This window comes from Podarcis bocagei (assembly GCF_964188305.1).
Source record: "Podarcis bocagei genome assembly, chromosome: 3".
In the NCBI taxonomy this organism is placed as follows: domain Eukaryota; kingdom Metazoa; phylum Chordata; class Lepidosauria; order Squamata; family Lacertidae; genus Podarcis; species Podarcis bocagei.
The window spans coordinates 26952370-26966564 of record NC_138127.1 but is presented as its reverse complement, the minus strand read 5'-3'; the positions used below and the strand labels follow the sequence as shown (position 1 = coordinate 26966564).

The 14195-nt window shown below is 43.1% G+C and overlaps 2 protein-coding genes across 6 annotated transcripts in view; one reads left to right on the top strand and one right to left on the bottom strand.

Annotated features, from left to right (window-relative positions):
• Positions 1 to 939, bottom strand: part of DOP1A (DOP1 leucine zipper like protein A) — a 52979-nt gene extending 52040 nt beyond the window's left edge. For 3 of the 4 annotated variants that reach the window (XM_081187314.1, XM_081187318.1, XM_081187317.1), the window contains exon 1: positions 684 to 821. The gene's annotated coding sequence lies outside the window, so the exon portion shown is untranslated. Of the gene's footprint in view, positions 1 to 683 lie in introns of all 4 variants that reach the window. The other variant, XM_081187316.1, reaches the window with a different exon arrangement.
• Positions 940 to 1033: 94 nt separating this feature from the next.
• The window catches only part of UBE3D (ubiquitin protein ligase E3D), a 48810-nt gene continuing 35648 nt past the window's right edge, over positions 1034 to 14195 (top strand). For both annotated transcript variants that reach the window (XM_081187376.1, XM_081187375.1), the window contains exons 1-5: positions 1034 to 1200; positions 4107 to 4306; positions 7046 to 7136; positions 10406 to 10640; positions 13750 to 13819. In XM_081187376.1, the coding sequence (XP_081043502.1) occupies positions 1136 to 1200; positions 4107 to 4306; positions 7046 to 7136; positions 10406 to 10640; positions 13750 to 13819 (661 nt within the window). In that variant the 5' untranslated portion in view covers positions 1034 to 1135. The remainder of the gene's footprint in view (positions 1201 to 4106; positions 4307 to 7045; positions 7137 to 10405; positions 10641 to 13749; positions 13820 to 14195) is intronic.

Below are 14195 nucleotides of genomic sequence, written 5' to 3'. Positions count from 1 at the left end.
TAAAAAAAATCCTTCCTGTAGCACCTTAAAGACCAACTAAGTTAGTTCTTGGTATAAGCTTTCGTGTGCATGCACACTTCTTCAGATACACTGTCAGTGTATATTATTTATTATTATAAGTGTGCATGCACACTTCTTCAGATACACTGTCAGTGTATATTATTTTGACTATGGCAGACCAACACGGCTACCCATCTGTAACTAGTAATACGCAGTTTGTGAATTTAAGGCTCTGCTATCCACTAAGGACGCTTAGGCTGCAATCCTATACACACACACCTGGGAGTAAGTCCCATAAAAGTTTCGCACCACTTTGTAGGAAATGTATACTTTTTTGTGAGTTCTGCAATTTTCTAAAGGAGACGGACTAGCATACACGTATAGGATTTCATTGCAAGCCCGCAATGATATTTTGAAATTGTTATTATGGCCTTAAGGCAATAAACCTTTTTGATTGCAAGCCTGGAACCCTGTATGAGTTAACCTCGGAGCAGGCCCAATGGTATCCACTGGAACTTAATTCTAAGTAGATTGCAATCCCCTCCCCCAAGGCCACAGATATTTTTTGCTCTCCAAAGTACCATATTCAAAAGACCGACCCTTTAAAAGAAACAAAAGGCCTCTTTGGATTGCAAGGTAGGACACTTGCTTGCAACGAGAGCTGGACTAAGAAATCCACACACCATTTTAAGCGGCATCTTAGGCTTGCTCCGAGCTATCAGTCCCAAATGACGCCACGTGGCGCACAAACGATTCCAAAAACGCAACCTTCCTGAGCCCGTTCAATTCGAAATCGGAGAAAAACCTGAGAAATCCTTTCCTCGGAGCTGAGCAATTGGAGGGTGAGCACTCGCACCTACAAGTTTGCACACAGGAAGAAGGGACGCCGGCTCTTCTATTTTCTTAAAGCCAGCCACTGGTTGCCTGGCGATGGAGAGGGCGCTGTGGCGAAGACGGAGACTTTCTCTTTGCCGGTAGAGGCCGGTTTCGCTTAAGCGCTTCCTGGGCTGAGTTTGGCGTTTCCCCGCCTCCTCCTCCCCCACGTGGGTCCGCTCCCCGGGCAGGTCTGAATTTCGCCGCGGATACAATATTTGGATGTCCCCAACCCAGTGTCTCAGTGGCACGCGCTGGCTTAATGGACGAGATCGCAATGTTTTTGGAAATTAGGCAGGGGACGCAGAGTGGGCTGCTGATTATCCGGTATTTATTTTAACTCTTTCCAACGCCTCCTTCCCGTTTTAAGAGAAGTGCATCTATTTTGCTATAGCCTCCTTTTCTCCCAGGCAATTCGAGGCAGCCGCCGTAGGGTCTCTGTGCAATCTCCTATCCAGACACGGATTAGATCTAGGTTAGTTTCGGACGCAGTAGCAATGAGTGGGATCAAAGGTACTTCACCTTCCTTCTCTCCCAGCCCTCTTCCTCCCTTCCTTCAGCTGGTTAAACCTCCCTTCCTCTGCCTCGACGATGATGAGGTTGATTGGCCCCATACTGCTGTCAAGCTTTCCCCTTCAGAATTGTGGTAGGGAAAGTGTAACAATTTTCACTCCTCGCAGCCCCCTCTGTGCTGATCAGCTGACTGGGGAACAGCTGAGAGTGGTTAAAAGTATGCTGGACTGCAGAAAAGGCACTCCTCTGCAGAAAGGTTGGGGTATGAATTTAATTAATAATAAATATTTATCAATGTGCCTCCCCTTTCTTCCTGTTGCTTGGCTGGCCAGTGGGAAGATAGTTGTGGGTCATTGAAGCTGCCCATGGAGTGCAGATTGCACATTTCTGAACAAGAAATAAGGGAGAAAGGCATGTTTCTTATTAAGTATGTCTGTTGACCATAGACTGTGCATATTTCCCAGATAATTTACATAATACAATCAAGATATGAACCTTCTCTAAGACCTGTTGGGGATTATGCATTTTGCCTGGGAAATGTGAACAATTCCCACTTCGTGAGAGGATTATGTGCACATTGTCCATGAGGCCTAGTGAATGCATTATGGTCAGCTATTGTGCTCATTGATCACTCAATTTATATTCCCCTTAATATATATTGTGCTTCCCAATTCAGGACTGCACTTCGTACATCTGATGATATAGTCTCCAACCCATGCACGTTTAAGACACAAAGCTCTGTAAACTTTAAGGTGCAAGTTGTACTACAATACAGTGGTACCTCGGGTTACGGACGCTTCGGGTTACACGTTTTTAGGTTATGGACATGCCGAAACCTGGAAGTACCGGAACGCGTTACTTCCGGGTTTCGGTGCTCGCACATGCGCAGAAACGCTAAATCGCACTTTGCGCATGCGCAGAAACGCCAAATCGCATCATGTGCGTGCGCAGATGCGGTGCTGTGGGTTGCAAACATGCCTCCCGCATAGATCATGTTCGGAACCCGAGGTTCCACTGTAAACTAATCTGGTTACTCCTCTAGAATTTGCCATGTGGGTTTTAGAGACTTTATTGCAAGGTCAGGAAGTTCATGATATCAGAATACTAGGGAAACTACATTAAGACAAGTTCAGGTCTGTAGAGTAAATGTCTTCCTTGGTGATGTCATATATTGGGCTCATGTGGAACCCTGGTTCAGAAATTCTCCAAGAGTTTGGTAAAAAGACCTTCATTGGCACAGTGGCCCTGATCAGATGGAGCACCCGTGTGGCTTCAACAGGAAGAGAACTTTTGAGGACAACAGCTCACTGGGCATCCAGCTTCCTTATGATCAGCTTCCCAGCCTGGACGTCAGATAGGTGTGACCCCTGGCTGCACACCACCTCCTTTTGAAACCTGGATCCTCAAACTCCTTCCATTAGTTTTTCTCCCTCTCTGGCTCAACCAGGACTCAAGATAGTCTCTGTGTGGCTATCCATCTCCCCTTGTAGGAAATTTTGATGGCCCATCAAGGTCCGCAGTTGTGTCTGTTTTCTTTCTGACTTGTCAGGGCACCCTGCAGGGAGGGGAAGCTGCAAGTCTTTTCTGCCTGCAGGCTCTCCTCCCAGCTACTTCTGCTAGCAAGCCTTGTGAAACTGATATGGCATCACAGAAGGTATGTGGCACATTATGTGGCCATAATGAGTTTTTAGTGACACTCTGTCCACACATACACACAAATAGCGAGTGACCAAAGTGCCCTTAGGGACGCGGGTGGCACTGTGGGTTAAACCACAGAGCCTAGGACTTGCTGATCAGAAGGTTGGTAGTTCGAATCCCCGCAATGGGGTGAGCTCCCGTGCTCGGTCCCTGCTCCTGCCAACCTAGCAGTTCGAAAGCACGTCAAAGTGCAAGTAGATAAATAGGTACCGCTCCGGCGGGAAGGTAAACTGCATTTCTGTGCGCTGCTCTGGTTCGCCAGAAGCGGCTTAGTCATGCTGGCCACATGATCCGGAAGCTGTCTGCAGACAAACACCAGCTCCCTCGGCCTATAGAGCGAGATGAGTGCCGCAACCCCAGAGTCGGTCACGACTGGACCTAATGGTCAGGGGTCCCTTTACCTTTACCTTAAAGTGCTCTTACGTGCAGGCAATAGGAATCCGAGATACGTGTTCTCAGTAGTGCTGTGTCTCACTGATATGTAATTGCTTCTTAATATTTATCGTTCAGACCTCTGCTTAAGACAATTGTTATTCTCCCAGGCATTTTAATGAGTTGCATTTCATGGAACCCAAGGGTATGTTAAACAATGGAAACTGGATTTTTCACTTTGCTGTTCAAATCAATTGTTATTTAATTGTGTGTGTGGCTGGTTTTTCATTGTTTGGTGAATTATTATATATTTGGTGATACTCTGTGGTGTTTGTCTGCCAGCAGGATGGGCATCATCTGCAGAACAGATTCCCCCTCCCCTCTGCTTGCCCCTCAAATGTCCTCTGGGACCGCCCTGAAGCAGATTTGAGAGTGACATGGCAGGCTGCCTGGAGGTGGGGTTAGGAGAGGAAGGGGCAGTCTGCCCAGTTAATGTTAGATATTGTCTGTGGTTGCTTTCTTCTTTTTAATTTGTATTATGTACATTTATGAAAGGCATATTAAAAAACCAGGCTTTCCCAGGCCTATCAGTTTGTCCTTCAAAATCTGCTTTGAGTGGAAAATAATCGGTCTCTCTTAAACATCTTCAGCCATCTAAAGCCAGAAAGCTGGCCCATGGATATTGCCGTGATGCCGTCCTTGGTAGAGCTAAAAAATGATGAACACCGCAAGACCATCAGCCTTCCAGCAGAGGTCAGGATTGTTCCTTCTTCCTGTCGAGGACTGCAGTATGTGCTTGGGGATGGCTTACATCTGAGACTGCTAGTTCAAGCAGGTGTCAATAATACAAGTAAGAGTGACTTATATATGTATTTTTATCACCAGCGTTTTGCCTAAAGTTGTAAAGCAAGTAGATCAAACTGTGAAGGATTAAGTATGTTTTCAAGAAAAACGGCAATTGAACCAAAAAAGAAATGTCAGATGTGGGGATGGTTTAACTTTTAGCTGTGAGATTTGCCTGAACTGACTTCACAATGTGGGCAGATTCCCTTTTTTTCTTTCGTTAACTCCAGCTTGGATTTAACTGGATTTACTCCCTTTGCTGTGTCCTAATGAAAACAAAAGTTAGTAAACCTCCCTTCACAGGCAAAATGAATGCATGGCAAAGTAGCATTGCAGGATTAAAATAAGAGTTTTCTGTTAGCTTGCCTAGTTTTTTAAGTCCTTTTAAGATATAAGTCTGCACTCAGATTGTGTGTTTCGCTAAGTTGAACTGAATGCTGTTTCTGAAATTTTGTCAGTTCACAATGCCCCATGTCTTTGAATTATTTTTATTTTTCTTCAGTAATGTTGGCTACAGTACATTCCCATAGTTAAGCTTAGCTTAGTCCCACTGAAATCCATGGGATTTAGGCTGAAATTCTATACCCACTTATCTAGGAGTAAGCCTCCCTTAAAAGAATAGGATGTAAGTAAGCGTATTCAGCTTTGGACTGTTACTTGCATGTAAGTGTGGATTTTGCATTGCTGTTGTATGATGTCACTTTGCTAGCATGATATAATTTTGTGGTGGTAGCTGTTGCATATTGAATATTATTGGGAACTATTTTATTTTTTACATTTTTTAATCCATGTACATTTAGAAGCCTTCCTGGTATGACTAAAAATATGTTATGTTGCTGTTTGACTGGAATTGTGCTTATTTCTACAGCTTCCTGGGGTGGCAGATTACTTCTGACAATGTGTGTATAAGACGCCCCCATGTATAAGATGCCCCCTATTTTTAGGGACTCCAATTTAAAAAATAGGGGATAGATTGCCCCGTGTATAAGACGATCCACAGTTTTTCACATAATTTTAAAGTAAAACAACCTAGTCTTATACACGGAAAAATACGGTATCTTGTTAGTTGGTTGTATATTAGTGGGATATTTTTAAAGTAGCTTCCATTTTAAGAAGGCCCACAAAAATAATCCTGGTGACCCACATATGTGGGGTAGATAACAAAAGAACTGGCTGGGTGTCTGGATTCAAAACGCAGGGCTAAACTTGCTCTCCAGCAGGAGAGAGCCCCAGTAGCAAAGTTTACTTTTACAAAAGGCAAGCAGCTGTATAGTGTTGTGGAATATAGGTTAGACCCTTTTATCCCATTTAGTCCACTTGTAAACAGTACTCCTCTCTTTCTACTCCACTTGCAATGAACAGACCACACACTGTTAAGTAAGTTTAAAATGCTTTACTTACAAAATGTTCCAAATGTCAGATTCATGTATTTATCTAAGTAGCAGTAAGGAACGCAGACAGAATGCTCTTGGGTAGAAAATACAGAAAGATATTTTACTATAGCTGAATGCGTGGACAACAAGCCAGATCTGAACATAAGAAACCTGCTGGATCAGGACAAGGATCCATCTTGTTCCAGCACCCTGTTCTTATAGTAGCTTAGCGGATGCTCACAAGTAGAACCTGAATGCCAGCATTCACCCCCCACCCGGTGATTCTCAGCAACTGGCATTCAGAGGCACGCCACCTCCGACACTGAAGGTGGAAAGTAGCCACTGTGGCTAGTAGCAATTGGTGGCCTTACCCTCAATGAACTTATACAGTTCTCTTTTAAAACCATCCAAAGAATGGGATGGGAGAAGAAGCAATGGAGGAGGACTGGAAAAAATTTAAAGACTATTTACAAAAAAATTATAAGTTATATGAATCATAAGAATTCGCATGATTTGGAAAGGTTAGCTCCAGCAAAGAGATTTGACGGTATGGGAAATTAAGCTATATTAATGAAAGGACTAATGTTTAAAATAACATTATATTTGTCTTTAGAGTAAATTGATAATAAGTAATTTAAACTTAAAATACAATTATTTGAAAGAACAAAAGAATACATGAAACAAGGTTATAATTTGCTGATATTTTTATTGTTAAGAATGCACGGTGAGGGAGATGTGGGGAAGTCCGGTTGATTACGGAAAAAAGTTTTGAAATGATGATTTTCTCTTTTCTTCTTTTTTCTTTTTTGTTATTTCTTTGTATATCTGACTTCGTATCTTCATCTGAAAAAAATGCAATAAAAATATTTTTTAAAAAAACAAAGTGGTGGCCATCACAACCTCTTGTGGGAGCTAATTCCATGGTTCTGCTATGCGCCTTTCTTTTATGAGTGCTTTCTTTGATCTGTCCTGAGTCTTCCAGCATGCAGCTTCATGAGCCCAAGTTCTAAGATTACGAGAGAAGAAAAACTTTTCTCTGTCCACTTTCTCTGCACCATGCATAATTTTGTCATGTCTTCTCTTACTCGCCTTTCCTCTAAACTACAAAGCTCCAGGTGTCGTAATCTGGTTCATCTCTTGCTGGGCTATTAGCCTTGTCATCTTCAGCCCACTATGTGTTATATGACAATAATAATATGTGCCCACCATACATTGTACCATGTATGATAGGTCTGAACTACTTGAAATGTGGTATATTTTTCCTTCTGCATCCTGCAGTTTCTAAATGTCTTCCAGGGTGAATCTGGATGGTAACATTGCTTGCTTTTTAATGCTTAACGTTATGTGGATTGCATTATTCAATATCTTTTCAGAACTGGTACCAGCTCTGGGTGACATCCTTAAAACCAAAAAGAATTGTACCTTTTACTGCCAGTCTTGCCGCGAGAGCGTAATAAACAACCGGTAAGTGCTGTACTCCCATTATAGTTTGCCTCTGGATGAATGGGTTTGCATAGAGCTCAAACGAACAAGTGACAACTTCTAGAGAACACTAGTTTGTACTGATCAGGGCAGAAAAACATGTAGCTGTAGTGGATTAGGTCGTTAGGCCAGGGGTGGGGAACTTCAGCCTCTCTTTCTCTGGCTCCTGGATATCTCCTCACATCCCACTGGCCCCATTTAGCACTCCAAATCTTTGCCTGAGTAGAATGTGTCTTTGAATTCTGATAGTGCCTGTTACATGTCTGTATAGACCAGGGTTTCCAGTTTTTTTGGACTACAACACCCATCATCCCTAGCTAACAGGACCAGTGGTCAGGGATGATGGGAATTGTAGTCCAACAACAGCTGGAGACCCAAGTTTGGGAAACCCTGACATAGACGATAGAGAGGGTGGATGGACAATTGAGACTAGCCAAGTTTACAAAGGTAAACTTTATATTCCTTGCACTTTATGCCTCTGGCTCTGACCGCCACTGGCATGTGGTCCCAGGAAGATTGCTCAGGAATAAATGTGGCCCTCAGACTTAGAAAAGGTTACTCACGCCCCCCCCCCCCCATGTTAGGACTCTGCTTCAGAGATTTGGTGATCTAGGAATTTATGACCTTTCCTTCTAATCTGTGTCAGTTATGAATAACTCATTGTTCTCCCTGTCTTCTCCCCTTATTGTTTTATTTTAACACAATTTCTTTTTGTTTGTTACATTTTAAATTATCCTCTACCTCTCTGAGAGCCTTCTGGCTGAAGAGCAGGCTATTAAGGTTTCAAAATAAGCAAATCGTGTCTTCACACCTAAGGAACAGCTCTGGAAAGCTAGCTAGCTGTTTTGTGATTTTTAGTTGACCTCAACAACGGTACTTATTGGAATATTTCTCCTCCTTGGTTTTTTAGTCATGGGCCGTTGCAGTGCTATGCATTGCTTTGTTTACTACCCGTGTGTGCCCACATCTGCCCCATATATTTAAACACAATTATACCACTTTAAACAACCATGGCTTCCCCCAAAGAATCCAGGGAACTGTAGTTTGTGAAGAGTCCTGTGAGTTGTTAGGATACATCTAGCCCCCTCACAGAACCACAGTTCTCAGGGTGGTCCAACAATCCTTCTTCCCAGGGAATTCTGGGAATTGTTGCTCTGTGAAGGGAATAGGGATCTCCTAACAACTCACAGCACCCTTAACAAATTGCAGTTCTCAGGATTCTTTGAGGGAAGAATAATCATGCTTAAAATGTACGTTATGGATGTGACCTATGTTCCACGCTCTCTTGGTATCATGGTAGTGAGAGAAAAATATTTTTTTCCCCTCCTCCCATATAGCTTGCTGAGAGGCCATGGCTGGTTTTCCCTAATCGGGTACGACCAAGGCTGCTTTGGCACATGGCTGGCAGGGAAGGGAACAATCCTTTTCATGGTATTGCTTCTGCCATTCAGTAGCTCTCTGAGATCTGAGCCAAGTGGCATTTAAACTAATTTTCCTCTGCTAACTTTTCTGACGTTGACCCTTCCTCATTAATCCCAAATATCACCGCACATTTGCAGTGCGGGTACGCTGAAAAATGAAATGCAGGTGTCATCTGTTTAAGCTTCAGCTTACTGCATTACATTTTGTGCCGAGTATTATTTTTCTAGCACACACAGAAGGCTTGGTTATTAAGCTAGGGAAATATATTGCTCCAGGTTCCAAGCACATCCATGGGATTGAGTGCCTTTTGCTTTATTTTACTGTCTGACAGAAATAGATTTGTAAATGCTTTTTTTGCAAAAATAAAGAAGCTACACAAGATTGTAGAAGCAAGTACTGAAGGGATTAAACCAGACACTGAAAATGTTTTGTAACTATCACACTCTGCCGTGTGTGTGTGTGTGTGTGTGTGTGTGTGTGTTGGTATACCTATAAGGTACTTTCTTAGGTCTGATATGAGTCTGGTATGATGTGTGTCATTAACATCTACCTAACTTATCATGTAGACGCCCATCAGGCAGAGGATGGCGGGGGCACGGGAGTTCTGCTCCAGACACTGTTACATTAACTCCTTCCTGAATATCAACCAAAAAATTGCATTCTTGCCAGGCTCAATCTGTGTTGCATGAAATCTAAGACTGTTCAGTGGCATGTAGTTTTAAGCCATGACTGTTTCAACCATGGCTCAGTGTTGGGTAGGGAAGAGGAGGCAAGCTTTCTTCTTTAGCACAAGATCAGAGTGTCAGAAGTGGTATGAGAGAACTGCCATTGCTTGCAATGTTTACATTACATCACCACCCCCTGCCCTGGTCACTGGTCAGACTGGATTTATGGGTTTTAGCAAGACAAGAAGAAGAAGAAGAAGAAGAAGAAGAAGAAGAAGAAGAAGAAGAAGAAGAAGAAGAAGAAGAAGAAGAACAACAACAACAACAACAACAACAAAATAAGCTCCTAATAGTGCAATTGGCACTGCTGGAATTAATGGATGGTATTCCGCTGTTTTTTGTGGCTGTATAAGTCCCCCCCTCTCCTTGCCCCGTGCCATTCCCAACTGCTCTGGAGGGTTGGGGGAAACCCCAGACAGATTTTGGAGGCATGTGAAGGGAGGCAAGGGAAGAAATATTTGCTCTGATGTTCATTCACTTAAGTGTTATATTGAATACAACCCAGAATATGTAATATTTCAGAAGGCACCTATTGACTATGAAAGAGCTAATGAAGTTTAATATATTTTTCTCTCCTACTCTAACCCCCACCAACTTCCTCAGACTGTCAAGTTTTTTCTTTATTTTTAGTTTTTGTATGCACTTACCTGCATGACCACATTAAGCAGCACTTTTGAAGGAAAAATAAAATAATGTCAAGTCTACTGAATTCCCCACAGCAATGCCTCCACCATTTCCAGGACGTTTTCTTAATCTTTAAGCTTTTGACCAGTGTGTTCTTCTGCCCATGTTAAAAAAGAGCTTCTTTTCTTCTATTAACATTTCCTTCAGGAGTGAAGATGACTCCCATCCAGAATCTACTTACTAACCTATATAGGCATTCTCACCTTTCTTGAACTGTGTTAGCCAAGGGCAGAGTTGGGGTACCTGTGACCTTCCAGATGTTGTTGGAGTCCAACTAACATCAGCCCAGGCCAGCTTGTAGACCAACAACATCTGGATGGCATCATGATGACTCCTGCTTTATCAAAAGGACTAGTCCACACATTAAGTCTAATTGGTCTGTGTCATAACAACTAACCCTTTCACTTTCATCCCTTTCAGGACATTTCTCAGAGTTCTTTCCCTTCCCGGTGAGAACTGGGGTGATTTGGTGGAGGAATGGTGTTGTCACCCCAACCCCTTCAACAACAGCGTGCTTCAGCCACAAAATGGAGACTGTTTCCTTGGGCACAATTATTTCCTGATTAGTTCAGGAAGTGAGCCAACTGGGCCAAGTTCTGAAATCCCTCATTCAGAATCCCTGGGTGCTCCTTCTAGAAGCAGTGGCTCTGTCTTGGTGAGTACACTGGAGAAATAATAATGGACAAGCCTACATTTGACATTTGTTTTGATTGTTAGAGGATTGGTAGAATCATAGATCTGATTGGTAGAGTCATAGATCTGAGATCATCTAGTCCAACCATCTGCGATGCAGGAATATGCAGCTGTCTCTTATGGGGATTGAACCTGCAACCTTGGTGTTATCAGCACCATCCTCTTAAGCAACTGAGCTATTAGAGAGCATGCGTAAGAGCCCAGGTTTGTTTCCCTAGTATCAGCAATGAAAACAGGCACAGGCAACCAGCTTCTCTTTACGTATTTTTGCAATTAGCACTCTCTATTAAACGTACTTAAACTGTCCCTGTGATTGGAAACCCTGGCAGGCCAAGGTTTCACAGGGTTTACAGCACCTTCCGATCTTCCTGCTAATTCTGTCAAGATCTCAAAATCTCTGCCTCCATCCCTAGGCTTAGCCTTTCACATGTTCAGGTGAACATTGCCTTGGTAATTGTAATATTAAAAAGTAATATTAAAGTAATGTTTGAAGCAACCATCACACACACACACAGAGAGAGAGAGAGGGAGAGAGAGAGCGTGCACCATAGGACCACTCTTCCACATCACCTGAAGCAGTACTTTTCAGTGGAGCAGTTCACTCATTCTTCTGACACTCGACATGCAATACATTTTTGAATAATGAGCTGTTGAAGTATGCACTTGTGTGTTAAAAAAGCCAAAATAGTAGCCGATCCTTCTTTATTCTCCCCCTCACCTTTCCTCTCTCTTCCTCTCTCTTTCTGTCTGGACCCAGCACATGGCATCTCTTCTGCAAATCATCGTTTAATACAATTTTTAAACACCCTGAGGTCACACAGCATTCTAGCAGCTGTCTCTAGGGGGAAGTATTTTCTTCCTGACTATGTCAAGGACCTTTTGGAGCAGAAGCACAAAAAAGATATTAAGAGAGTAGATTGCCAGGAGCTGAAAGTTGTCAACACAAGATACATTGATTTAATTTGTGTGGCAAAAAGTATTGCCACTTTTGTCCAAACCGGTGAAAACACTCTCAGCTCGTTCCTCTTCTGCTACCTTATGTACTTCTAAGCAAGAGAAAAAATACATTGGGTGTGTAGCAATTGAACCTGGAATCTCCTGCAGTCCTAGCCTTGTCTGCACAGAAGTAAGTCTCATTGAATTCACTGGGGCTTACTTCCACCTTTGTAGGGTTAGTATTGCTGCCTTTAAGTGCTTTGAATATTTAAGGAAGGGCTATATAAATATTAGGACGTGGGTGGTGCTGTGCGTTAAACCACAGAGCCTAGGACTTGCAAATCAAAAGGTCGGCAGTTCGAATTCCTGTGACGGGGTGAGCTGCCATTGCTGGGTCCCTGCTGCTGCCAACCTAGCAGTTCGAAAGCACATCAAAGTGCAAGTAGATAAATAGGTACCGCTCCGGCGGGAAGGTAAACGGCGTTTCCGTGTGCTGCTCTGGTTCGCCAGAAGCGGCTTAGTCATGCTGGCCACATGACCCGGAAGCTGTACACCGGCTCCCTCAGCCAATAAAGCGAGATGAGCGCCACATCCCCATAGTCGGTCACGACTGGACCTAATGGTCAGGGGTCCCTTTACCTTTATATAAATATTGCTTCTCCTTTTCTCATGTGTAAAGCTTCCTATGTTCCTGATCATTTTAAGTTACAGCATCAGTACTCTTTTAAGTCATGATAGCAAACCCCATGCAGAAGTCTTCAGACTTAAACAGTGTGGGTGGAATTCAGCATCGCACTCTTCCAAACGTTTCTGTTGCTTAGAACATGGTGCTGATAAGGTGAAGGTTGCAAGTTCAGCCCTCCTATAAGACAGCTGCATATTTCTTCATTGCAGGGAATTGGACTAAATGATCTTTCGGGCCCCTTCCAACTCTACCATTCTTTGAAATTCTATGAAATCTGCACAAGAATTTCAGTGCCATATTGAACAATCCCCCTTTTCTCTCCCTGCCCCTGTGCATCGTTCTAGGGGTCCTCCTGACCTTCCTGTTCCAATTTGGGGGGGTTGTGTGGGGGAAGGAGAGGGAAGAAAGTCCCAATATGCAAGTGGAAGTCCTCCCTCTGATGGATGGCATTGGGTGAATCCCATCCTGAGAAATTATATCCCCATGTGCCATGCTTGCAATGTGTTTAACAGCTGATCTCTTGTGTTCTGTCTTTGGGGTGGTCTAGACCCGGCTTCCTCAACCTCAGCCCTCCAGATGTTTTGAGACTACAATTCCCATCATCCCGGACCACTGGTCCTTCTAGCTAGGGATCATGGGAGTTGTAGGCCAAAAACATCTGGAGCGCCGAGGTTGAGGAATCCAGATCCTGACACAAATTTGTAACAGCTGGGACCAAGTGCAATAGTTTTCAAAAGGTTGACTGGAGTGATTAGTCTTTCTGGATTGGCAATAGTCTCCCTTAATGTGAATACGATAACTGAGGTTTGAAATCAAAATGAAGCCATTTGTTCTGGGATGCAAAATGCAATCAAAAGTTTGAGTGAAGTTGTTTCAATAGACTTAACTTGGCCACTACAACAAGGTCCTGTGCCCAGAAGTCTTTGTATTTGTGGTCAGCCTCAGGTGGAAGACATCACTCATCTCTTAGCCTGCCCCTTATATAGAGACCCAAGAGACAGCTTTCTGAAACCTTTGTTCACACAAGCAAGCAGGTGCACCAGGCAGAAATAGTTCCATTTCTTTTGAGTGACAATAATAGCTTCTCAAAACACAGAGTGACCCTCTGTTCGCTGACTGCAAAATAAATAAGGATAAAGGAGTTCGATAAAATCTCTATAAATTGTTGTGGTGATTCAGAGGTGAAATCAAGCTGGATTTGAGTTTGTTGGTGTGTCTGGTAACTTCTCTTTCTTACATAATGGATGATGGTTTATAATTATGGGTGTATGTTCTGTATTATTAATACTATTGCCATATGTTTGTCATGGCCATTGGCTAGAACAGTAAACCTATGAAGTTAATAAACTTAACCCTTTGCTTTGATTGTGGCATAACATTTTAAAAATTCAAGTGTGTGTGTTTGTGTGTCAGTCTCTCTGTCTGTAAATGTTGCTTCTTTGCCCTACAGAATTCAAAGGCAAATAGAAGAGTAATTTGCAGACGCTGCAAGACATTGTTGGGAGAGGTTCACTCCTCAGGTACGGAGTATGTGAACAAAGGATCCCTGGGCTGTTTCAATCACTTGCAGCTTGAGGATGTTTTTGTGTGCTGCACCAGTTATAAAAACACTGTGCAACATCCAGTGATGGCCACCCATTTGTACAATAGAAATCTTGGGCTGTGGCACGACACTACTAGTTTTCTCTTCTCCCTGCCCTGCCCAAATCTGCTCTGCAGGGTCCTCCAACACTCTGGAGCAGTTTTTTGGGGGTAAGCAGAGTTTTCAGGACGATGAGCGAAGGGGAGAAGCCCAGTTGCGTGTGCAGATAAGTTCAGTTACATATCACCATTATTCATAGAGGTTTGCAGGCCAGTGTTTGGGAGAGGTTTTTTTAATAATATCAATCTGCTATT